This window comes from Ceratotherium simum, chromosome 15 (genome assembly GCF_057802395.1).
Source record: "Ceratotherium simum simum isolate JZ-2026a chromosome 15, ASM5780239v1, whole genome shotgun sequence".
NCBI classification, from domain to species: Eukaryota; Metazoa; Chordata; class Mammalia; order Perissodactyla; family Rhinocerotidae; genus Ceratotherium; species Ceratotherium simum.
Genome location: NC_141914.1, coordinates 48342190 through 48368984, shown reverse-complemented (window position 1 = coordinate 48368984; position 26795 = coordinate 48342190). Strand labels below are relative to the sequence as shown.

Below are 26795 nucleotides of genomic sequence, written 5' to 3'. Positions count from 1 at the left end.
AATACTTTATCAAGAGCACAAGGAAACTAACATATAAGCAGAATATTCTTAATGGGTTTCTTGGATGCATTAGAAATTGTTATGTCAATTAATAAATATTCACAATTCTCCAGGGCCTTTCCCAGTTTTTACGTTTCTATTTCTTTTTTGTGGTCTTCCCTTTAACCATAACCAGTCTTCTGTAGACTCCTACAGCTGACTTTGTACCACCCAGTTGGCAAGCATTTTGTATGCCTCGCAATGCCTCCCACGTAATAACCAGTCTGTGGGAAAGTTGTTAGTTACCCTTCACTCCTTCCTCCTCAGTAACAGGACCATGAATGTTAGGGCCATCTAGAATAGACTATATTTTTCAGCCTCCCTTGTGTGTTTGTGTGGCCACATGACTATACTTGGGTCAATGGAAATGGTGTGTGCAGCTTCTGTGAAGTGTGTTTATAGGAACAGAGTGTGCCTCTCTCCATTTTTTCCTCTTCTGGCTGGCTAGAATGTGGATGTGATGAGACTAACAGGAGCTGTCATTTTGGATCATGAGGTCAAAGCCACATCTTGAGGAACAAAATAGAATCTGGCACCCTGATGATCATACCATACCAGCACTTGACTATCTACATTTATGTGTGAGAAAAATAAAGTCCTATCTTGCTTTAGACACTGTTATTTTGAGTTTTCTGCCACTTGCACCCAACCTAATCCTAACTTACACACACTCAAAGATCTATCGATGCATCCGTCTTTCAGGTGTGATCTTTATCATTATGCTGTGGTATCTGTTGTCCATCCTACCTTACTCAAAGCCACGTTAGGACCTCAGGAAAAGAGAGAGATCCATTAAATAATACCTGAGAACACTCAGTATTGAAGCAGTTAAATTTAGAAGTTAAATTCAGGAGAAGAAACGGTTAAAGGAGTTAAAAATCTTTTTCTATTCCCAGTAGCTTTGGTTTATTAAGAGACAGTCTAGGTAAGATTTCAAAGTTAGCTTCCAAGATAATTAGACAAAAGCTAGGGCAGATGTCTAAGCTAAGTTGTGGTCTCAAAATAATTACCTTTGTTAATTACCAATAATTAGTGTCAGCATCCAAAGGTTTCCTAACAACCCTTGGGGGTGAAGAGAGAGAGAGACAGAGAGAGAGAGAATGTGTACAAGAGAGAGTTCTGACTCTCTCAGAACAAGAGCATTTTTTAGTACAATTACTTGGGGTCATTAAAACCTGATTCAAATTTTACAGTTTTAAACACTGGGGTATTATGGAAAACAGGGTATTTTCTTCCAGTTAATCAGATATCTTGGGCTTCTACCTAGACTTAATTTGAAGTTTATATCATTATATACATATACTGAAACTTATTATTACATATATTAAGGCTATATTAAATTAATATATATCTTTTATTTTATGCCTTTTTATTGCCAAAATGATTACTTTTCTTTATCTATAAAATTATACCTTTAACCCTTTAATTTCCCTGCCCTCTCCAAAAAAATTTCAGCTGAAAATGGTTCTAGCAGAAGTGCCCAGGATTTTTCCTGGTGTCTGTCTTTAGCATCTTTTCCTTAGCCAGAGGCTGCTGGACTTGCACTCAAAAAACAGCAGAGTTCTCAGTAGTTTGTGAATAACTTAATTTGGGGGGGCATCGTTTATAAAGTTCAGAAGTTTACATAGTGCATCACTCCTCCCTTCTTTGTGTAGATGACCCTTTACGAGGACACAAATATTTATAGACCCATCTATTTTTTGCTACCTCATCACTTCATATATCTTTGGGCCTCCTTTTTGTGCTTAGACTTTCTTTTTAAATATTTAGGGGATGATTGTCTGGTATTGTCCATTAATAATTCATTATAGATGCTGTCATTTTAACCTGCAAGTAACAGTGGAAATAATACTTTACTCTCTAAATCTCAATCACAAAACATCTCACATTTGACTCCTGCCCATGTCCGCCTTCCCATGGTGGATCAATCACTCCTTTATGCCATCTCTATTTAATTGTCTCCCTCATCAGACTGTTAGAGGAAAGGGATCACGTCTTAACTCATTTCTTATATCTCTACTGGCCACCAGGCGTATATAGAATGCTAGAATGCATTGAAAATTTTTTGTAACTAATGAAATATGCAGTCACCAATATTGCCAGTCCAATGAGACTTCTAGTTATACACCGTGATCGTGATCTTTCTCTAGGTTCAGTGAGTCATGAGATGGAGTAATTTTCCCACTAACTATTTTGTGTTTTAGTGCTGATTCTCAAGTTTATTTTAGTCCGTGGGCTATTTCTTTATGCCAAGATATTGACAAACTTAGCTGCTTGCAAAGAGACACATAATTATTCATAAAGTTCACTAGAATGGGAAGGAAAGCAAAGTTTGATGATAAAGTAAAATGGTGTTATTCTGTTTTTACTAAGTATCGTATAAATTATCAGCCACGCTAAAAAGTAAAGATGGTTACATTTAATCATAAAGACCACATATCAAAAGGGGACAATTCGTATACTCATTAACTGCCTATTTCTAGAGCATCTATATTCTACCCACCACCACTGTACTAAAACTTTATGGCTTTTATAGGTGTACATCTAAATTACAAAACCAGCTGCATTTTTATATATGCTACCATTCACTGCAGGGTAGGTTACCAGAGAAAAAGCACGAGGTATACTTTTGGGGTGATTTCTATATGTCAAGTACACACAGGTATATTAATTTGCAGGCCTATCTTATTTTCTTATGTAAACTGGGAGCCACATAATCCTGTTATCATTCAATATTTTCACCCTTGTCATGATCACTGTTCATTATAGTATGATCAGAGCTGCTCAATGTAATCAGAACTTTCCTTTTCACAGCTTCCTGTCATCAATCTATATTTTCTTTAATTCCATACCTCCAGTGCTGTTCTGAACTGTCCTGCTGCCACGGCATATTTCTTTTGTCTGTAGCAAGAGCTGGCATCCTTTAAGGCTACCCGAAGCCATTTGTCAATCTGAGGCAGAAAGCTGAAATTAGGTACATGCAAAGGGTCTACTATTTCAGCAGCTTGGCATGTTGGCCGCATCTCAGTGGAAATAAAGGATTCTACAAACTCATAGCTGACGTCCTCTTCGTCGACATAAACCAACTTCCCCTCCACATCCATGATGTTCTTTAAGGGGATGTGAGGCAGTGGCATGGTCGTCAACGGGCTGACAAGTTCCATTATCTTTGCCTCTTTCCTTCCAGTTGGCTTTTCTTCCCCTTCTGCCTTCCTTTTAAAGGCCACTTTCTCTAAATCATTGCTTTGTTTTTCTTTGATGCTCTTTGCCATTTTTATTCTTTCAACTGTGATTTCTACCTGTTTATCTCCACAACTTGTCTTAATCTCTTGTGACATTTCCGGGATGATGGATGGGTTTGTTAAGGTGGATGTGTTTATCTTTGGAACCAGCTGGTCAGGATAGACTCTATTAACTGTATTCTCCAAACCCTTACTGCTTCCTGAATCCATTTATTCCTCCCTGAAACTCCTGTAAGGGTGAGAAGAAGAAAAATAATTAAAACAATATTTTGAAATTCCAATGGTTTAAGACCATAGTCAAATTCATTTAAAACACTGTTTTATTCATTATAGGTATTTATCACCTTAAAGTAAAACTATATGTACATTATCTGTTGACTGTTTTACTAAGGAAGTATATGTTTCAATCTCAAAATTCACCAAGAATTTGTTGAAGACACATTTAGACAATGTCTTAAAAAATAATCATCTATAGCTGAACAACATTGAATGAACATATTTAGGGGGTGCTCAAATTCATCGCATAGGAAAATCTTATACTTAGCTACTGAGGTCAAAAAAGACAAAAAAAAATCCATCTTGATATTAATTTCCTCAGAAAGGCAGGTGGTCTAGAACTCATTATAAAGTATACTGCTAACCTGCATAATAGACTCGGGAGTCTAAAGAAACCACAGCTGCTGCTTCTGAAAAGCTTCCAGAAATGTTCTGAGCACAATGTTTCCTTGATTTGTTTCTTCTATTAGTAAAGAAAATCTCAAGTTTAAAGAGCTTTAAAGATAACTGTTATTCAGAACCGACTTGAAAGCAGGAGAACACGACCTTCAATCTCACATTAAATGTGAAGCCACATATTCATCTCGAGTCTACTGTATTAATGTTTTTGTAGCAATGATATCAATACTGTACATTATATGAAGATGAGGCATTTTCCTAATTCACTAATGTTCAAAAAAATATAATAACTAAGTCTTTTGAGTCAAAGGTTTCTGCATACTATCTCTGCTTCTATATTAGTTTCAAAATACAAAATGTCCTAACATTTAATAATATAGGTTAGTGCCTATTTTTTAAAACTCTTTCACCTATATATTCTGTCCTGGAAACAATTCTGTAGGGTAAATAGGAGTAAGGACCACATTTTTCAAAGAAACTAAAGGATAGAGAGGTTAAGTTGCTCATCTAGGTCACACTGTTTGTCATTAGCAGAAACTGGATTGCTATTTCCTTCCTGGGACTTGCACTCACTAGCTCCTAGCCTAGGGTTCTTCCTCTAAAGCATGCTGTTCTTCAGGATAGCGAATGGCAGACTTACATCAGAACACAAAGAGAAGAGAAAATGCAAGAAAGAAGAGCTGAGGATGATAATAAGATAACAATGAGATAAAAGCTAACATTCCTGCTTCTTTTCAACTACCACAAGGACAGTGCCTGACTCAAAATAAAGCTTGAGTAGCTTCTCAAAACTTATGATTTTGCTAATGTTGTTGATTATTTTCATTTGTTTGAAAGATAGCAGTTTGCCATAGAAACTCTTTAAAACACCTTGAACTTTGACCCAGTAATTCTTAAGAGAAGTAAAGGAAGAAACAAAACTGTATATAAGCCTCTAACCTTTGAGCCACTTGCCCTGTCCCTACCATTGTACATTTGTGTCGTCAGAAACGGTTTAGGTCAAACGTGAATATACCAGAAAATCTACCGTGATGATCTCATATTATCTCACAGGAAAGATTGAATTCCAGTAACTCCAATAACAGCTATCTTGGATTCTCCAGTGATTTATACTGACATATTAGAATTGTATGTCTATGGGGCGAAAACACATAAAAGATTAAAATTTTTGCCAGTCTGTATTATACTCAATATCAAAGGAGATCATCATGGCTGGGAATCATGGGCTCCTCAACACAGCTTTACTTTCAGCAAAGCCCTGTTTTCTTTTCCTTTCTTAGAATCATTCCTGGCACCCAAAACATGCATCTTTTGGACCACTGATGTGGATAATCAGAGTGGTGAGGGGAAAACTATCTTGACCATCACTCTATCTTATGTTTGCTCTTGTGCCACACATGATTTGGATTGAGAAAAAGTTGGCTTCAGTCCTTGAATTGAGATCTCTGGTGGATGGACACTAGGGATATACATCTACACCAACAAGTTTGTCTCAGTAGCAGAGATGCAGAAACGGAAGTAGCACAACTCCAACACCTCATATATGCATGGTATGGCTTTTTAGTGTCATATGACATTTTGAGTAAAATTTATATTCCACAGTGTGGTTAAGTTCCAAAAAAATATTTGATTCTTATGAATACGATAGAAATTATATTTATGTTTCCCTCTTTGCCCAATGTTATCTGTTAAGTAAAAGAGATGTGAAGCTCTTGAAACTTGTTCAAAGCTCAAAATATTTGATTTTAAGGATCTCAGATTCATATTCATTCTTACAACTGACAAAAAAATACGAAAAGGAAATGCTGGTGAGTGAGGTATTCCAAATTTTTGTGGTATCTCTCAGGTATCTTTTCTAAACTCTCTCTCTACGTTAGCACCAGTGGCTAAAATGTATCAGAATATCTGTAGTTGCTTGTAGTTAGTAACATTTTTAGCACCTACAGCAGCATTACCTATCTCTTCTACATTTATTTCACATCTTGAACACATGTAAATGTATAAACTTATCTTTACAACCACTTCTTCTAGAAGGTAATTGTTCTCTCTCTCTCTCTGTTTCTCTCTCTCCCTCCCTTCCTCTGCCTATTTTTTCCTTCAAACTCTCCCATTCCAATCTTTCTCCCAGCTGTCCCCCACCCCTCCTTGTGCTTTTCTTTGTAAGAAGGAAGGTTTTATTATTTTTAAGAAACAGGTTTCTGAGTATTTCTGCATCAGTCCTTAAACCTCTCCATAGAAATCATAATTTTGGTTTTCAGTGCAGTTTTGTACAAGAATCAATAATAGAGGGGGAAAAGTATATATGGTACATACAGCACTCAGAGGGAATAAATTTGTAAGCAAATGTCTCATTTTCAAACACCTGGAAGATCAATTACTCCAAATTTATCCAAGAAACAATAATTCAGGCCTCCTCAAAAACCCAAAATAAATATCCTAAGGTCTAAAAGTGGCCTAAATGAAAAAGCAAGCCACACCCAACCAATAATTTTCAATGTAGGCTGCAAATCAGGTGACTTCTGCTTCAGATTTAGAGCCTGTTCTTTACAAAAATTCTTGCACGTCTACAGAAGAGTTATGCAACTGCTCACTTGGAGCTTTTTAAAAAAATTATAAAACTCCATTTAAATAATTTGAAATTCAAGGCCTTTCACCACCTAGCCTGATGTGTGTTATCAGACTTATTTAGCACTCCTTCTGTAAACTGCTCTGAAGTCAAGCTGAACTTCTTGTTACTTCCAAAAGATACTTGGTTTTAGTCTGTCTACTAAGAATTCTCCATCTTCCTGTTCCCGCCTTGTTCTACCTGTCCAAACTGAGCCAGCAGTTATCCATCTCTCCCTCCTCAGAATACCGACGGCATTTACAGTCTTTATTTTCTATACTGCAGTTATGCGTGAATGACTCATCTCTTCCAATCAGCTCCCTCAAAGCAGAAATATGCTTTACTTATCTTGACATGAGTCCAGTGCTTTGCATAGAGCAGGCATTCAATAGATGTTGATCAATATGGATGCTGCGAATCAAAGGCTAATTTACACGTTTTAAGAGAAACAAAATTGGATTTTTCTAAAGGTATGGCCTGTAACTTTGTAAAATTTGTTTCTGAGGGGTTTTGCTAGATTCGTTTTGTTTTATTTTAAATTTGGTCCTGGATAAAGTACATTTTCTTCTCCGATAGTTCAAGTGAATCATGTACCAACTAGACTTAAACTATCAACCTCTTCATTTTTTTCAGTAGTCAAGTTGATTAACATGACATTAGTCAGTGTTCCCGAGGCACTGAGTTATACTTTAATCACTACTTCCATAAAAATACTTTTAGAGAAAACTATTATACAATCATTATGTATGTCAGAGAAGTACTCACTGATAACATTCTGTAAAAATGCCCATTCTTTAATACAGAAGACAGCACTGTAAAATTGATTTCCTCATAGAGACATGCCTTAAAAAAAGATCTCTGGCAAATATTGATATGAAACATTCGAACAATCTCCAAGGTTTTAAAATAAATACAGATACAAGAAGAAAAGAGAGGTTAATATTCAATCACTTCCAGGAGATAACCATTTAAAATTTATTCAACGGACTTTCAACACATTTATTTTTTTCTTCAAGCATTTCATCAAGCATTCTATTCTATGTGGGAGTTTCTATTACTTCATAGATACAATCAGTAGTTTACATGGCTATTAATACCACAAACTATTTATTACAATTTCGATTGAAATAGACAGTTCAAACATGGGCAATTCAGAAAAAGAGAATCTTTAAAAACGTGCTCTCTGAAACATTCAACATCACAGTTGCTATGGTTTTCTTTCTTAAAAAAAATAAAGAAAAGGATCTAATTTTAACTTGCTGTTAAATGTAACCAGAAAGACATTATGGGGAAAAACATTTTGCTTGTTTGTCCACTAGCACACCTTGATATTTTTTAAAACACACCACAAAATATTTCTTCAATTCAATCATTATTTATCGAAAACCTTCTACAAGCAATGTATTGTGTTAGGTAATATGAAGGAAACTAAAGATGACCAAGACAGGGTCTTGGCATTCTACAGCTCATAGCCAGCGGTAGGGGTGGAGGATGCAGAGGCGGGTGTTTAGATAAATAACTTTATACAGAGGAGACACTCTCTCACCAGACTGTGAACTGCTGGAGAGGCGGAAATGTATTACAATCCTTTTTCTATTCTCATGTCTAGCTCCTTCAGAGCCTGGAAGGTAATAGGCCTTCAATGCACATTTGTTATTCAAATGAGTGTGTGGCTGAAGTGAGTACTATAGTAGAAATAATGGGTGTGCTTCTGTGGGAACATGGGACTGATGCAGTTTCAAGAGATTTGCTTTTTAGAAGAGGCAGAATGAGTAGTGTCCCTATCAGGCAATTTTTCTTCTCTTTTATCCAAGTACCCACGAGAAATAGTTCACCATTATCAGAAGGGAGAGTGAATTTGGCTCACAATGCTTGTTAAGAAATACAAAATAAAACATAACATGTAGTATTATATAAATAATACCAACCAAGAGGTACTCCCAGTTTACAAAGTTCTGTCACTGGATTATCCCATTTGTTTCTCACAACTCTTTTGCATAAATATCATTACCCTCATTTTACTAATGAAGAAACCAAGAGATTAAACAACTTGAAAGAGATTACCAAGAGAGTTTACCAGACTTAAGATTTGAACCCAGGACATTTGGTGTCGAATTCCATACTTTTTGGACCATAGGATAACATATTCCTATGCACTGCAGCACCATTTGATTGCGATTTGTAATTTCCTTAATTTAAAAAATGCTTTTTAAATTTAATAACCAGGTATTTAACTTTACCACTGTTTTATTGTGTGGGACTCCTTTTAAAATGGTATTAAAATGAATTGGCAATTTCTAGTTAACAAGTATAGGAACCAAGTTTGTTGAGAAAGACATTAGATTTAGGTGTTTCTTATACGATCGTTAGTTGCAAGTGTTAAGTATGGTCCTGTTATATTCCAGCAGTCATTAAATTCAGAAAAAAATGATGTGAATGCTAAATTTCCACATGAATGGATTCCAGGCATTTCAAACTTGAAACTTCAGTTTAGAGTTGCAAGAAAGGTTTGAATTTTAGATTTATTATTTATTAACTGAATATTCTAGGAGAAATTATCCAACCTCTCTAAACTTTATTTTCCTCCTCTGGAAATGGGAATATTTGAATACACAAGAATCATGTAAGTATCAAATGAGATAACTTACTTAATGGCACATAAATTTTTAAGAGGTGAGGAATTACACCAGCAGCCTCCTTGAACATCTCCCTGCTCTTTCAAAGGCTAAGCCCTTTTGTCTGGATCCCAGGTCTCCATCCTCTCAACGACTATGCTCCTGAAATTGTCACCTTTCCATATCACTTCTTCCTTTTGTGCTTAATCCTGTTGATGTGCACACTGATTTAGCTACACTTTTCTTTTAAGAAAAACAAACAAGGAAACAAACTTCCTTGCCTCTACAGGGCCTATCTGTTGCTATCCCATGTCGCTGCTCCCCTCCACAATGAAAGTCATCAATGACTTTCATGTTGCCACTCCTAGGCTCTCATCTGCCAGACCTCTCAGTAGCATTCTTCACAGGTGACACTCTCTTTAATGGAACACATTCTTCTCACCTTCTATGGCACCATGCCCTTCCTATTTTCCTATTATTTCACGAGCCACGTATTCTCAGTCTCCTGGGTTGGCTCTTCCTCTTCTGTTCCACCCAAGAGCTGGAGCCACCTCTTTCCTCCAACTACATTCTCTCCTTAGATGATTTGTTCAGTCCTATAGCTTCAAATACCATTATATACTCTTAACTCCCACTGTCACAACTCTAGCCCTTATATACTCCCAGAACTTCAAAACTGTACACGTAACTGTCCATATGACATCTCTACTTGGATTGTCTAATGTGTATCTTAAAATTAACAAGCCCAAAACAGATCTCTTAATTCCCATCCCCTCAGATTGCCCCTCTCCCAGTTTTCGCTACTCCAGTACATACCCCCACATCTATCCAGTTGGCTAGGACAGAACTTTACAAGTTATCTTTAATTGCTTTCTTTCACTTAACCCCCATCCTCCAATCCATCATCCGGTCCTATTGACTCTTTCTTTCAAAGCTCCACCTCTTTGCATATCCATGACAATACCTTCCTCCAGGCCCTATGATCTCCTGCCTAGATTATTGCAATCTCCTCTTCACACACATCAGTCCAAGTCATCCTTTTTAAATGAAAATCAGATCCTACCATGTTCTTGCCAATGGCTGCCCATAACACCTAGAATAGAATACAAATCCCTTATGCCTCTGCCTCCCTCCCTAAAAATTCATCACAAGTCTTTCCTCTCTTGTGACAATGTTCCAGCCACATGACTTTCCTTCTGTTTTGCTAATTTACCAAGTTCATTCTCACCTAGGAGCCTTTGCGCTAGTTGGGCTGGAATATTCTTTCTATTGTTTTTCACGTTATTCAGATCATAGCTCAAATGACTGTTCCCAAAGAAACTTTCTCTGATGAATTAAAGCAACCACCCCCCAGTCATATATCAATTTTAAATCTCTCAATACCACTTATCACAGTGATATTTACTTATGTATATTTCATCAATATCTATCTTCCTCCACCACAATATAAGCTCCATGAGAGAACATACCTTGTATGCCTAGTTCACTGCTTTTTTTTTTTTTTTTTTTTTTTTTTAAAGATTTTATTTATTTATTTTTTCCCCCCAAATCCCCAGTAGATAGTTGTATGTCATAGCTGCACATTCTTCTAGTTGCTGTATGTGGGACACGGCCTCAGCATGGCCGGAGAAGCGGTGTGTCAGTGCGCGCCCGGGATCCGAACCCGGGCCGCCAGCAGCAGAGCACACGCACTTAACCACTAAGCCACAGGGCCGGCCCTTCACTGCTTTTTATTCAGAATGTACTCAACACAGAGTAGATACAAAGTAAATATTTGTTGACTAGACAAATGGATGATTGTATCTCATCTTATTGCACATTTAATTTAGAATTCAAAATTATCTTTTTTTTCCTTGCTGCACCACATTACAAATGTTTAGACAGTTTGGTTGGGAGTCACCTAAATATAAGCTAGCTTTTTACAAATTGGCTTCATCATGGAAAACTTCTCCAGGCACTGTGACATCTGATTCTTTCTTTTTTTTTTTTTCAATTTTTTATTGTTTGCTACTCTAAGTCAACAATATTTATGATGCACCTACTCTGGTCTCTTTTATTTTAGTCTTTGTTAGAGAGTAAATAATTTCACTGATTCTTTGTTGACATGAAGTGCGGCTCATTCAGAACCAAAAGCATCAGAAAAATCAGACCTTTTTGGGGAAGTGACAATGGTACAACTTGCTCTCTTTACAAGTGTGGTCCATGCGGACACAACTCCACTTCTCTAAAATCCTTAATCTAATTTGATTGTAAAAACAATAACTCATTTGCTGTGGCAGGAATATGAGAGTAGGAGAAGTAATGTTTCAGCGTACTTCAGAGACCTTTGGCTACATTTCTTCTCGAAACATAAATGCAATCAGTCTGCCAAATTCATGGGCATCCTGAGAGAAAGTTTGAATCTTGTTCTGTTTCTTTGCAAACATTGCTCTGTCCTTCTACAAAAATGATCCAAATTTCTATTTACTTAAGAGGCTGAGACTGTACAGATGTGTAAAGAAAATTTTTTTTCTCCTTTAACTTTGGTCAACTCTTTAATTCTGTTGATATAGTTGTTAATTCTTAGATGTTCACATTTTATTTCTTAAACTATAACTCAGAATTGTAGGAGGGTAGAGATGGAGAGGCTTTCAACACACTAATCTAATCTCCTTATTTTGCTGATGAAGAAATGGCCTCAGGGGCAGGTGAAATGACCTGCTCATGGTCACACAGCAAATCAGTGCTTATAGCAGCTCACATCTTGCAGCTCTCAGAATGCTTTCTACCTCACTCCACTGCCTCCCATCGCAATACGCGAGGTTATCACATCGCGTGGATAACCATCAAATGGTTATCACAATTGCCATTTCCAAACGAAGAAATATATATTGGACAGTTCAGTGCTTTGTTTGCAGAGACTCACAAAGTTAATGAACAGTAACCAGGAAGATTTCTTATCTTTTGACATACCCTTTTAATTACTTAACTAATTGTCCTCAAACATGTTTTAAAGTTAAATCTACGCAGAGGTGGGAAATATATCTTTAAATAAACAAACTCCAACTTTTTATTGGAAATAATTTTAAATTTATAGAAAAGTTGTTAGAATAATATTGAAACTATCAATTGCCCTTTACCCATATTTACCAATTCTAAACATTTTGGCCACACTTATAATTCTCTTCCTAATATGTATGTGTGTGCGCGTGCATACGTGTAGTGTAGACAGGTGTAGACAGACACATACATATATACATTTATAGTATATCATTTGTTTTTTTTTGAGTCATTTGCAAGTAGATTGCATACACCATGCCTCATTAGCCCTTATTACTTCAGTGCACATTTCTTAAGATCAAGGATATTTCTCTTATGTTAACACAATAGAGTCATGGAAACCATTGATGTTAACATTGATACAACAGCACTGTCTAAGCTGTAGTCCCTTTTCCAATGTTGTCAGTGTTCTTGATAATGTCCTTTAGTATTTTTTCCTCCAGTATAAGATTCAGTCTAGGATAATGTATTGTATATAGTTGTCATGTCTCTTTAGTCTCTTTTACTCTGGAACAGTTCCTCAGCCTTTCTTTGTCTTCCATATCATTGACACTTTTGAAGAGTATGAGCCAGCTGCTTTATAGAATCTACCTCAGTTTGGGTTTGTCTGTTATTTCCACATGATTAGATTCAAATTAAGCACACCCAGTCAGAATACTACAAGAACGGTGTGGTGTCTTTCTCTAGGTATCACATTCAGAAGTACACATGTCCACTTGCCTTTCTTTGGTAATGCCCATTTTAATCACCTGGCTAAGACGTTACCTAGCTTCTCCAGAGTGTGGTTAAACACTTCCCCATTGCCACTTATAAACAGTCTTTGGGAGACACTTTGAAACCATGAAATTATTCTGCTCTTCATCAAGCTTCCCTCTCTCGATTTAGCATCCACTGATGATTCTTGCCTGAACCATTCTTAACTATGATGATAGCAAAATGGTGATTTTCCCTTCTTAATTCACAGTATTACTAGAATGCTCAGACAGAGAGTTGGCCACCACTAAACAATCTGATAAAAACACATTTACCCTGTCTTTTTCTGCAATGCTTTGTTGTTTCTTAACTTTATTCTCATTTTTTAAACAAAGTAAAACCTGTGCTTTTAAGAAACACAAATTAAGTAAAAGTGTACTAAAACATTTAAATAATAGGCACATTTTAGTTTAAAACAAACATTTTTAAATATGAAAAATGAATTTTTAGCAAATGAAGGGAGTCACAGGGCACATCTACTCCAATTCTTTCATTTTAGAGATGAGGGCCAGCGAGGGCACATCCCTTTATAGTGGCAACATCAGGACCTTGAGTTGGTCTACAGGCTCTGGTTCTAGGCTTCCATCATACCCACATTACTTTAAATGTAATCAAAACTTTTTTGTTAAAAACATAGTGTCCTCATTAGTTGGAAGCAAAAACTCCTGGCATAAAGTAGGCAAGATAAGGGTGGATTATACAGTCATGATTTAAAAAATACACCTTTTAAAAATTCATTAGTTCATTGAATTATTCATTCATGATTGACTAAGCAACTACTCTGTGTCATGACCTGAGCACTGGGATGCCATGTTGAACCAGAGATCACTTCTATTTTCCAGGAGTTTATGGGGTAGTAGGAGATCGTATGTTAGTAGGCATCAGAATCCCCTGAAGCCTCTTAGGTTCCAGCCCCATAGTTTTTGATTCACTAGGTCTGAGGTGAATGCATAGGAATCTGCGTGTTTAATAAGGAGAAGACGGCTGTACTAGAACCACAAGAAGTCCAAACATTAAAACGGTTACAGTATATGCACCACCTCCTGACTTTCCCATTCCAACCCCCTACCATTTGAAATTAAAAGTATCAGTAAAAATAATACCAAACTATAAAATAAATGTTTTAAATGCTCAAGGTTCAGATATTACTATGATAATTACTTTTTTTGAAATATTAAATGCTAGGACCAAGTTTTCCCAAAAAATTATTTTTTGGTAATGCTACTTTACTGGTACCAAGCATGTTCATGGTCAGTCTAGTCCAGGGGAGTCTGATATATGTGGTCTAGTGACCATGCTGGTCCCAGGCCAATGCATTCATATGCTTTATTTTGCTGAGGTAAAACTGGTACCTGAGCTGGCACTGATGAAGCTCTGCCAGGAAGACAGAGGTTGCCGATGCTCTGTTGATCTGGTTTAGGTGGTTCAGCTGATAGCTGTTGATGCTAAAGAGACACTGTAAGGTCTACATGCTCACCTTCCCCAAAAAGAAGATTATAAGGATGGATTCTTGGTAGACATTCATTCATCCATCTAGTCAACAAACATTTGTTGCGTTCCTACTAGGTGAAAATAATGAGCTAATTCCTGGGGGATTACAAAGATGAACAAAATGGATCATGCTTCATAGGAGCTTGGGAGCAAGAGATCAGAGCCTCTATTCTGTCTTTCCTGGGAGAGTGTTCCAAGCTCAAGAGTCAAAGCAGCACAGAAGACAGGACATGCCTTTTGGACTTGGAGGGACATGAATTAAAATCCTAACTCTGTTTCTTTGCTGAAGAAACTTTCGGTAAGTTACTTAACTTTGATGGATCTTGGTTTCCTCATCCATAAAACATGAAAACTTACTCATTCCTCATAGGGATGATTGAAAGATTAATAAAAGAGCATGTGTTAGGAACTAATGCATCATCCGGCACATAATAAGTTCTCTACAAAGGGTAGCTATTATGGTGTTAAGTATAGTATACACACTATATCATGAACAGATTATAAGCATAATATTTACACATAAAACAAACTAATAATGTTTAATTATTGGTACTTTGCTCTACATTGTGAAACTTTGTTTATAATGCTCACACACACATACACATATATATATCATTTTTCCTCCTACATTTCAACAAGTTGGCAATTAATACTTACATAAAAATTGAATCTCAAGATATTTGTTCCCTGAGGATCGTGTGTCCTGGAGAGCAGTTGGTAAAATAAGAGAACACCCATCACAAACAGGAATAGCTGATCTACATTCCACTGTTATCATACATACCCAGCCAAATACTGCATGATCCATAAGATGGGTACACTACGCGTACCGCGTGAAGAATTCATATTGGCTACTCTTACCTCACAAACAGAGCCTGAGGCCTGAAGATAAGACTACTTCTAAATTATTTCCCCCTAAGGCTGAAATGGATGTTTATTTTCATCTAAAATCATTATAAGTCTCTGTAAACCGCCTTTTGGAGTGGAGTGGACGGTAAACATAGAAATCCCCTAATTTCCAAACGTATTGTATAATAAAACTATCACTGTTACAGCAACTAGAAAGATGTGCAACTATGACATATAACTATCTGCTGGGGCTTTGGGGAGAAAAAGGGGGAAAAAAAAAAGGGAGGAGGATTGGCAATAGATGTTAGCTCAGGGCTGGTCTTCCTCAGCAAAAAGAGGAAGATTAGCATGGATGTTAGCTCAGGGCTGATCTTCCTCACAAAAAACAACAACAACAACAAAAACTATCATTGTTGTCATTTTAATATTTTCTAATACATTTACAATGCATTTTAGCTTAACAATCCCTAAATTGTCCTTCCCCTTAGAAGTTGAAGAATAAAGAATCATATTTAAACCTTGAGAAATTGTTGGATAAGATTTTTTGTATGATTTGCCTGAGGATTAATGGCAAAATGTTGTACAGCACCTACCACAGAAACTGGCAGAAAAGAGAAAGAGAAGACGAGAGACAGAGAGAAACAGAAAGACAGAGAGAAAGAGATTAAAAAACATATATCTATTTATCTACCTATCTATGTACGCCAAGCCATTTCACATCATAGAGATCTGAGCCAAAAGTAGGGCTTACCTGATTCTTTGTAAGATTCTCAATTTGATATTTCATTAAAGATAATATAATTTTGAAGTACTTTCAAATGGAACTATTTAGATCTTGTATATATTTATTTTTGCACAAATGACTCTTTTATATTTAATTCATTGCCTCCCTTCTTGAAGACAGCGGGCTCAGTTTACAAACCTGTGAGCTGCTATTGGCTGCTGCTCTCCTTCCCAGTGAAAGGCACAAAGCGATAAGCATCACGCACCCTCCCCTCAAACCTCCAACACCCCTCTGCCTCTGGCTCAGGTTGCTCAAAGCTCAGATCCCTGTTACCCCTGTTCCCACGTTTAAAACACACAGCCTTATTTCAAGGTGTAGTCAGCTTCCCACTACTTTCCCCTGGGATATAAAAAGGGGGTAGGGGACAAAGAAAGCCCTCTGGGCCTCTCCTACCATACACACTAGACTGCCCCTTCTCCTCCATCAAAAAAAAAGAAAGAAAAAAAAATAATTTAATTTCTTACTTGTATGGTTTTTCATAATACTATTATTTGAAAATTTCTTCAGAATCTTTTACAAGTATAAGAAATGATACTGACTTCGCAGAAATGCATTTGTCTGTGGGAGAAATTAATTTTGGAATTAAGATAGAGGAGATATCAAAATAGTTTAGAAATATATTTTGTACTTTTTCAATCAGGTTTCAATTACATTTAATGAAGATTTACAGGTTTATGGAGTTGAGAAATATTTGAAAACTGATTGTATATTAATCATCCGCTAATATTGTCACAGTTTATCTCAGAAAAAGAGAACCATAAAGTCAGAAAACTGCTTGGAAAAAAAGTTTTGATGTGTATCAAACTTAAAACAAAGACATAAGTTTTAAATTACTGTTTTGACAGCCTGAATCTGCCAAAATATATCATTCAAACTATTTGGTTTTCTAACTTAAGCTTCTGCTTATGGGTGGAGTGAATAGTTTGACGCAGATCAGAACTTCTGTTGAGAACAAATAGAAAAGCAGAATAAAACACCAAATCATCTGTTTGAGTGCACTGGAATGCTGGGGAGACAATGAGAAATGGAGAGGGTATAATTCCTTCATCAAAGTGAGCTACTTACAGCCATTTTTATCTTGAGAATCTCAGCATTTCAACTGAAGAAGGAGCACCTCTGGGTGACGGAGAAACCAGCGTGGTTCTGGGTAGATACTTGGGGGGCCTCAAGCAGAGATGTTTACTACACAGAAAAGAATGCCAATTTCTGGGGCTACATGGGGCTGGATGCTGAAGACCTAGGTGGAAAGACTCTGACAAGCAATGCAAAATTTGGGTAGTCTTGTGAGACAAGGATCAGCAGGAGGAAGGGCCTTAGAGAAACATCAGATCTTCAGCTGAAAACTCTTGAGAACCAGAGTGAACCAGAGGTAGACTCTTTCCAGGGCTGCAACACAGCCTCAAGGTGGAACAGTTCATGATTAAATTAAGATGAACTACCATGTTATCTACCTGGTGAAAGGAAGGATGAATTCATTATGGAGGAAGATTCATCATCTGGATCCTCTTCAATCTTCTATACACAATATTCATCCTTTAATAAAAAATTATTAAGTATGCCCCAACCCCCCTCAAGATAACATAATCAAAAAAACAAAAGAAAAAGTAGACAATAGAAACACACCAATAGGTGAACATAATATTGGAGTTAGCTAAGGAGTTTAAAATAACTCAATATGGTCAAGACAACAGAGCACAGCATGATAAAGACAAAAGAATTTTATCAAAGAGTATTAGAATCTGTAAAAAAGGATCAAATGAAAATTCTAGAACTGAGAAATACACCATTTGAAATTAACTCATTAGATGGATTAAACAACTGATTTTTAGATGCAGTGGAAGACAGGATTAGTAAACTCAAGAAACAGTCAGTAGAAAATATCTGAATTTAGACAGAAAAGTAAAATAATGAAAAATACAGAAAAGAACTTTACAGACACGTGGAACACAGTGAAAAAGTCTACCAGAAGTGGAGTTGGAACCCAAAAGGAGCACAGAGTGAGAACGAAGCAGAAGCAAGAAAGAACTGCAATGAAGAGAAATTGTAAAAGCAAGTAAGTGAGAATATATATACAAAAATGAATGCTGACTGTCCATTGACTGTATACAATAACAGAAAGGTTTCTACCAAGTTTAAAATGTATATAGAATTAAAAGAATGGCAAAAATAAGACAAAAGATGGGAAGAGTAAATGCAGTGAAAGAATTCTAATGTTCTAAAATTAGCAGGAATTTGGCAAACAAAATTATTTGTATTAGATTGCAATAAGTCAAGGATTCATGTTCCAATTTCTAGGGTAAAAATTGAGGAATAGTAAAAGAATGTATAAGTAACAAATTAATATAGGGAAAAATTAAATATTTTTGACTAATCCAAAAAAGGGCAAGAAATGAAAGAGAAAGGATCAAATAAAAACCAGATAGCACTATGGTACATATAAACTGAAATGTATCAGCAAGATTTAAAAGTACTAAAAATTCCAACTAAGAGTCTAAGATTATCACATTGGGAAAAAATATAAACCCCAGGTATATTCTGCTTATGAGAGATACACCTTAAATATAAAGACACAGAAAAGTTGAAAATAAAACCATGCAGAAAGAAACAGCATGCAAACATAACCTCGAGAACGAGATGGCTCTAACTCACATCAGACAAGGTAGACTTTATGGCAAAAAGTGTTACTAGACATAAAGAAGGTGTGTTAGTTATTAATTGATTGTTTCTCGGCTCCAAAAGTACCCTTCGCCCTATATTAACTGGAACCAAATTCTGCAGACTACATTTCCCTTTTACCAGCTGGCTGAGTACCCTACCAGTAAAGGGTCCTGGAGAAACACTGCAAGGTAGCAAGAGGAAGAATGCACTTTTCCCTCAGGTGTTCTGTTTGAGCCAGTAGCAAGTGGATTGGTTTGCAGGGGTCCAGGGAGCGTTTACCTCTGTGGGTTGCGGCCCTCACAGTTCAGCTGAGGTGTCTTTTTGGCAAGTTTCTGCACCACATCCATGCTGCTCTCCCAGATCCGAGGCAAGAGAATTTCATTTTAGTTAACCATCTGTGGCCAGTGAGTTCCAGAGGCAGTCACACCTTCTTCTCAGAGGTCTGAATCTTAGCTTTGCAGGACCTCCTCTAAGGCCCTACATTCCTTTTTTGTTAACTGTCCCTCAGCCCTAAGAGGAGTGGCCTGTGCACTGTGGGTTCTACCTCTATAATCCTTGGAGCTCTCTTTCTATTCCTTTTAGTAGTTAACCACTTTTTAATCCAGTTAACAAATCTTTGTAGTAAACCTGTTTAATTTAGTTTCTATTTTCTGACTGTACCTTAACTGATATAAAAGGATATTTTATAACAAAAAGAAGACTATACTAGGAGAAGATAGCACAATTCTAAATCTGTATTCAGTCAATAACATGGCCTTAAAATACATAAAGCAAAAATTCACAGAAATAAAAGGAGAAATTGACAAGTCTCCAATCATAGTGGGAAATTTTAACACACTTCTCTCAATAGCTGATGGAATTTCAGGACACCCCTCCCTGAAAAAAAAAAGAAAGAAGGAAAGAAAAAGAAAAAAAAAAAACCTTTAAGGACATAGAAGTTCTGAGTAACACAAGTAACAAACTTAACCTAATTGATATATGCAGAATCCTGCACCAAGAGCATCAGAATGTACATTCTTTTTCAAGCGAACCTGAAACGTTTAGCAAAATTGACCATGGCCCAATCATAAGTCAAGCCACAACAAACTTCACATTTTATATGAAAATACAAAGGGTCAAGAATAGCTAAGTTAAACTTGAAGAACAAAGCTGGAAGATTTAAACAGCCAGATATTGAGAATTATTATAAAGCTATAATAATTAAGGCAGTATGGTTGTGATGCAAGGAAAAATAATTAGACCACTTGAACAGAATAAAAATTCCAGAAACAGACCCACACATAAATGGTCATTTAATTTATGAGAAGAGTGGCCCTACATGCAATGGGGGAAATTATATCTTTTTTTTAGTAAATGGTACTGGGCAAAGTCAAATGGAAAAAATGTATTTGGCTCCTACCTTACATAATACACAAAAATCAATTCCAAATGCATTGCAAAACTAAGTGTAAAAAAATAACAAAGTTTTTAGAAGAAAACATAAAATATATTCATGACTTTGGGGTAGGCAAAGATTTCTTAGGCAGGATACAAAAGATAATAAATTGGGTTATGTTTACTAAATAATAACTCCTGTTCATCAAACCACACTGTGAAGAAAATGAAAAGGCAAGTCATGGAATGGGAGAAAATATTTATAAGACATATATTTGACATGGACTCATATCCAGAATATATAAAGTACTTCTATAAATAAATATAAAAAAGGCAGGATAACCCACTAGAGAAATGAGCCAAACATTTTAATAGACATGTCACAAAAGAGGATCTACAAATGGTTAGTAAACTTATAAAATTTTATGAACTTCATTAGTCATTAAGCAAATGCAAATTGAAATCCCAGGTTAGATGCAACCAAAAATCCACCAGAATGACTAAAATTAAAAAGCTAGACAATACCAAGTGTTGACAAGTATATGGCATAACTGGGACACTTACATACTGCTGACATGAATGCAAATTTGGATAACTACTTTGGAAAACTGTTTCGCAGCATCTACTTCCTCCCATACTCTATGTCTGGGTAATTTTTTCCTTATATACCCAGCAGAAATGCATATATATGCTCAAAAATATACGTGGACAAGAATGTTCTCAGTAGCACTATCCATAACAACAAAACACTGAAAATATTCCAAATGTCCATCAACAGTAGAAAAGATAAATAAATGGTGGGATATATATACAACGGAAAAATATTATATGGCAGTGGGAATAAACTAACTATAACTACAAGCAACCACATGGAAGAATCTCACAAGTAAAATGTTGAGTCAAAAAAGACAGATAAAAAAGAATATATACTGTATGATTTATTAAATAAAGTTTAAAGGCAGTCAAAGTACTTTATGGTGTTAGAAGTCGGACTAGTGGTTCCCACTAGTAGGAGGGTGGGTAGTAACAGAAATGGGCCAGGAGGGAGCCCCTGGGCTTACTGATACCACCATTTCTTAGTCTGAAAGCTGGTTAAACAAGTGTGGTCTCTTGATTAAAAAAAAAAAGATTGAGCTGTAGTACATTTACAATTTGTGTACTTTACAAAATATACATTATACATCAATAAAAGGTTTAAGAAAATCACAGATCAGGACAGCTTGAAATTTTACATATTAAAAACTTTGAGTTTACCTAAGGCAAGACTTTCTTAAACACATGTCCTCTACTCCCCCACTTAGAATCTCTGTGTTGCCTGAAAATATGAGTAATACAACAAGGAAAGAATCTGACAGGAAGTCAGGAGGTGTTTTACTACAAAACTCTCCAGGAGGGCAAAACCACACAAAATAAATGAAAAGCAGTTCATGCAAGTGGCTTGGAAAGTATTAGACTGTGTGTATGGTGGGTAGCTTGGAAGAGATCTGCCTGTTTCTGAAGGCCCCAAAGAGCCTGAACAAACTGCAGTGGACATGCAGAAATTGCTTGCTATCATTATCATAATTCTTTAAAGTTTAGTCATGGTAAGAGGGAAAAAATCCATCTGTGCCTGTTGCCTCATGACCCAATCTCCCTACAATTGTTTGTTACATTAATTGGTGAGTATGATGACCTGATGACCAGATCAATGACCTCAGGATCAACACTACTTCAGTCAACACTCAATCCTACATTCATGGAATTGGCCAATGAATGTATGGCCAACATCTGAAGGGATTCTGTACAAAGTCAGGTTGAAAAGTTTAAACTCATAAATGGTGTCATTTTTAAGGTATATCAAGTCTTGTCCCTCAGTCTGGTAATGACCCTCATGTTTAATGTGATGTTTCCTTCACTGTTAACTACATTAGTCAATATAAAAGATGAGGGAATTAACTGAGGTCTGAACTTTTGAGAGTCTTTAATTAAGCCTTGTCCCCAGGACCCAAGGAGATTTAGATGCCTTCCGTGTGTTCCCTCCTCCATTATCCTTCTTCTCCGAGTAGGATTCCATGGTCTCTCAACACACAGACACACACACACACATATCTCCCCAAAGTAGAGACTAGATATGTTAGCCTTGGGAATATATGCTGAGAGCTGTCTGTGGAAGCAATAGATTATTGCAATCCTTTTTTTTCCCTACAACTTAAACTTAGGTTTCCAAATGTCTGTTCAGCAGGGATGTAAAGTGGTTATTATGTCATAGTTTTGCTCCTTACACCTTCAAGTTAACAAAATTGAGCTGATTTCTAACAAGTTAAATGCACACTTTTTTTGGAAGGGGGTGACAATACAATGTCTTTTCAAGCTATAACTTAGGTGATCTTTAAAGATAGCATTGAATTCTTCTGCTTGAGTTATGCTGGCTAATAGGAATTTAAGTGATAACTTGTGGGAGAGCACTGGAGCATTCATGCATGTGAAATCAGATGAACACCCACAATGTGGAATTTCCTAAGGAAAGTCATTCTAGCAGAGAAACACAGGCCCAGGTTGAGTGCCAGGAACTTTGAAACTAACATGTGGAGCTATCATCTTAATAAGTAACCACTAAAGGTGCCTGAAGAAAAGCGAGACCAACATTTTCACCTCTATATTTTCAAACACATTTAAAAAACACCAGCTTAAACAAAGTTATATACAATTCCCTTCCTCTGTTGAAGAGAATTTAATCTTACTTTCTTAATTTTGGTTCCATGTATTAATGCTTACTCTTGAAAGGCACACAGAAAACGTAAGTAAATTTTAAGTAAATAAATCTTATTTATTCATAATATTTAATTAATTTATTAATAATTTAATGTTTTATTATGTTTTAATAAATCTTCTTTAAGTAAATAGCCAGCTAGAACAACTAATTCATTTGTGAAAAGGAATTGAATCAGGAGCTCTGATTTCTCTTAGTAGTTTCTATTTCTACTCAGTAATTATAATACTAGTATTCCTGAAACATTTTCTTTTAAATGATCTACTTAAAACCACATCAATTGTCCACTTCTCATGCAACTCTAGATTGCAACTGACTTCAACTTCAGCTTCTACTCATTAAGGTTAAAGGGATATATTCTAACACTTAACTGGTGTCAAATCAGCTCAATTACTTTTCAAAGTTGCCTAAAATTTGTGAAATAGTGGATCAAATACACGAATCCTGAACTTTTCATAATAGATGTACATAGATGTACATAGACGTGTATCACATCATATAATACGTAAATAAATTTATCCCTTAAGGCTTTTTAAAATGTAGAGGTAAAGCTGAATCTTTGCTATCACATTTATTTTACAATCGTTTTTCCCATCGTATAGAGAATTTGGAATAATGTTGATAACAGTCATGGCTCTCGGGTTCTCAGTTTCCTCATTGACAAAATGGGGCTCATGATAATATCTGCCTCATGTAGTTGTTGAGAAGAGTAATAGAAGAAGGTTGCTGATAACAGTCAGTACTCGATAAAGGTTAACTAGTATACTACTGCTATCTTCATTTTTATTACTGCCCAGCAATTTTTAAAAATCAGACAATTAGAAAGACGCTCTTTCTATTGGACACCTGGCTCATGCTCATTCATCATGTATATTTTGAAATTTAGCCGGAGCTGTGATAAGTTATAGTCTCTACCTCAGAGATCTTTAAGCTAGACTGCTGTAATATTTTATTTTATTAACATCCCTGAAAAAATTCAACAAGGCTCTTCATGGGTGTGAAATGTTACAACTTGAATGTTACTTTCCAGGAAGATGACTCAATATATTTTATCCTAGTTGAGAGACAATATTCTGGGCTCCCTGATGTAAAAGGACTTAAAAATCCTTGAGCATATGGTGTCTGCATGGCTTTTGTCACCATAGCCTACCATTGTTGGGCTACCTATTCATCTATTTTCAACTGATGTGTCACATAAAAGAAAAAAAGAAAGAAAGAAATTGCAGTCAAATTCTGTGTAGAGAGATGTGGCTTTAGTCATTGTGCATCTTAATTAGAAAAAATTCTCCCACAGGAAGGCATAAACTGTGAGTTTATGCCTGCAGATCATTTTAAGGTTCTGGATCTCATGATTATGACTCCTGTTTATTTGTAGTTTTCTTTCAAGGTGTAATCAATTTCCAATGTGCTAGTTTCACTGCTCAGAAGATGAATAACTTTATGAATTTAGGATGGTTTCTGTTACAAGTAGTTATTTTCCATTTGGAACTGTGGCAAGAAAAAAAAAAGCAAGCATTTTTCCTGAATGGCTTTTAAAATTATTTCCTTTTGGAAATGTCTTTGAAAAGGACCAGATCAGAAGTGTTAGCCATTTGATTATAATAACACTGATGAGTAACAGATTGAACAGGGTTGAAAAGGTACTTCAATGAAAAGTCCACTTTGGGAACAAAAAAAAATCTCAGTTCTATCTTGATTATGTACTTGTGTTGCACACCATGACAACTCACCAATTTAGGTTGGTTCTATGCATTTGAAAAAGAGGCTTAAAAATTATTTTAAACCTCTCTGAAACACTACACAACACAGTCTTGCCTTCAGTTGTATCCTTTTCTCCCATATCAGAATCAGTATTTCATTCCTTATTTCCTTATTCCTAGGTAGTTTGAAAGATTCTGGCCCATCTCTTACTTGTAATGCATTCTTTTTCTCTTCTTCCTTTATTTTCCTTTCCCTTTGCAAAAATCCTTGCGCTTTTGTCACACATGATGGAAAAACAAACCGTGTAAAATATTATTATTGGGTCCTAATTGAAGTTATTTTTCCATTTGCAGGAAAATGGTCCATCCAGTCTGCAATAATATTTAAAATAGAGCACCTGTATGATATCCAAGGTCTTACTGGTGAAATTTGAAACATCCAAAGTCCTTTGGTGTGTATAATAACATTATTAGCACATTAAATTTAATCATAAGAGGTTAAACAAAAATATTTATCAATACAAAGTAAGTTTGTATTACTGGCTTACTAAAAATGGCAAACACTTCCCCGGTGTTCCAAAAACAGAGACCCTTACTGATATCTGTAAATATTTTACAGACAAGCATGTGACACGCAAATTTTAAACAAGCTTGACAGTTATTTTTCTTTGCTCAGGCTGTACCACTTTTCAATGGCAGGCTCCTTGTGAAAGACATACATTCATTCATTCATTCATTCACTCACTCACTTGTATATCAGAGCACACATTTTATGCCAGGCATGATCTTCGAATACACGGATTAAGACACGGTCTGTGTTTTAGAGAAAGAGAGCTCAAATTGTCTCTCTACCCTACTCAGTGACATTCAACGTCTTCAGTCCACAGTAAAATCATGAGTTAAGGAGACAACAGCCCACATCACAAATGGTAAGAAAAATCTGGACTATGAAATAGTTATCATCTTTCACATCACCAGTGGTAGCTTTCCTCAAATTACACACTTTATTAGGATATACGAGTTAGGATAAAAGAAAACAAAAACTCTGTTGGAAACCAAATCGGATCTTGGCCTTTCCTTTCTCACCAAAGTGGGAATGGGATGGGGTGTGGCCCATGGGGGACAGGAAACCACTTTGGAACTCCCTGTCTTCTAACGGCCTGCAGGAAATGATTTCTCGGCCACTTATTAGGCTTATGTACAAGCAACGTGCCCCGTTCCTCGGGTAGGAAGGAAGAAAGGAGTTCCCGTTTACCCCCAACCTACTGGAACTGTCCTCTGAAACTCTCCCCCTTCCTTCCCACCAACCCAGTGAAGGCGAAAACTTTTAGCTGAGCACACCTGAATCTCCTCCTACCTACGCAGTCGTGGTTACGCCCCGCAGCGGCGGGGCGGAGCTCTGGACTTCTCGCAGGGGCAGCATCTGCCCACGCCCGGGCCCAAACGTCCCAATCCGAGGCCACGCTGCTCCGTGAGCTCGCGGGGCGCCCAGGTTGGTAACGCCCCATTCCACGCGACTCCGCCCCGCCGCGCGCGGCCCCGCCCACCAGCCGCGCTCGCCCCGGGCGCTCTCGTGACTCTTGCGTGGGGCCTGATGTTCTTTCCATAGTAAGAAAAGGTTTGTATTTTTCCTTTCTAAAAGTAATGTGATCGCTAAGAATAATTTGGAAGTTACAAAAAGGTGTACATAAAATAAAAAAGAGCTGTATTCTAAAGAGACACGCTAAGACCGTTTTAGTGTGTATCTTTGCAGACTCTTTAGTTTGAATAGAGAAAAAATAAATAGATCGTGCCACTTCTTGGCCTCTTGCACACACTCCAATGCATAGATATGATGTACATAAATACACTGTTTAAAGTTTTGTATATCTTTTTTAAGAAAAATATTAAAATTTTTTTTACTCTGAAATATACATATTAGAAGTTGAAATCCTATTGTATATGTTAAAGAGCAAATATTTTTTAAAAAACAGCCGTGTATGTACCGTCCACACATTTTAGGAAGTAGAACATTATCAATCCATTGGTAGGAACCTATGTATCCCTAAGGATGGCATCGTTCTCCTCACTACTGTTAGGAATTGTATGACAAACATTCCCTTCTTTTTCTTTATAGTTTAACAAATAATATATGTATCACTTTTAAGGAAATAATGGCACGTACAGAAAAATGAGTTAAACTGCAGATGTATTCAAAGAATTATAACAAAGTGAACCCACCA

At 36.4% G+C, this 26795-nt stretch overlaps 1 protein-coding gene across 1 annotated transcript in view; it reads right to left on the bottom strand.

The window, feature by feature from the left end:
• Positions 1-3491, bottom strand: part of SPATA16 (spermatogenesis associated 16) — a 220021-nt gene extending 216530 nt beyond the window's left edge. The window contains exon 1 of the mRNA XM_014783174.2: positions 2892-3491. Within this exon, the coding sequence (XP_014638660.1) occupies positions 2892-3491 (600 nt within the window). The remainder of the gene's footprint in view (positions 1-2891) is intronic.
• Between the last annotated feature and the right edge of the window lie 23304 nt (positions 3492-26795).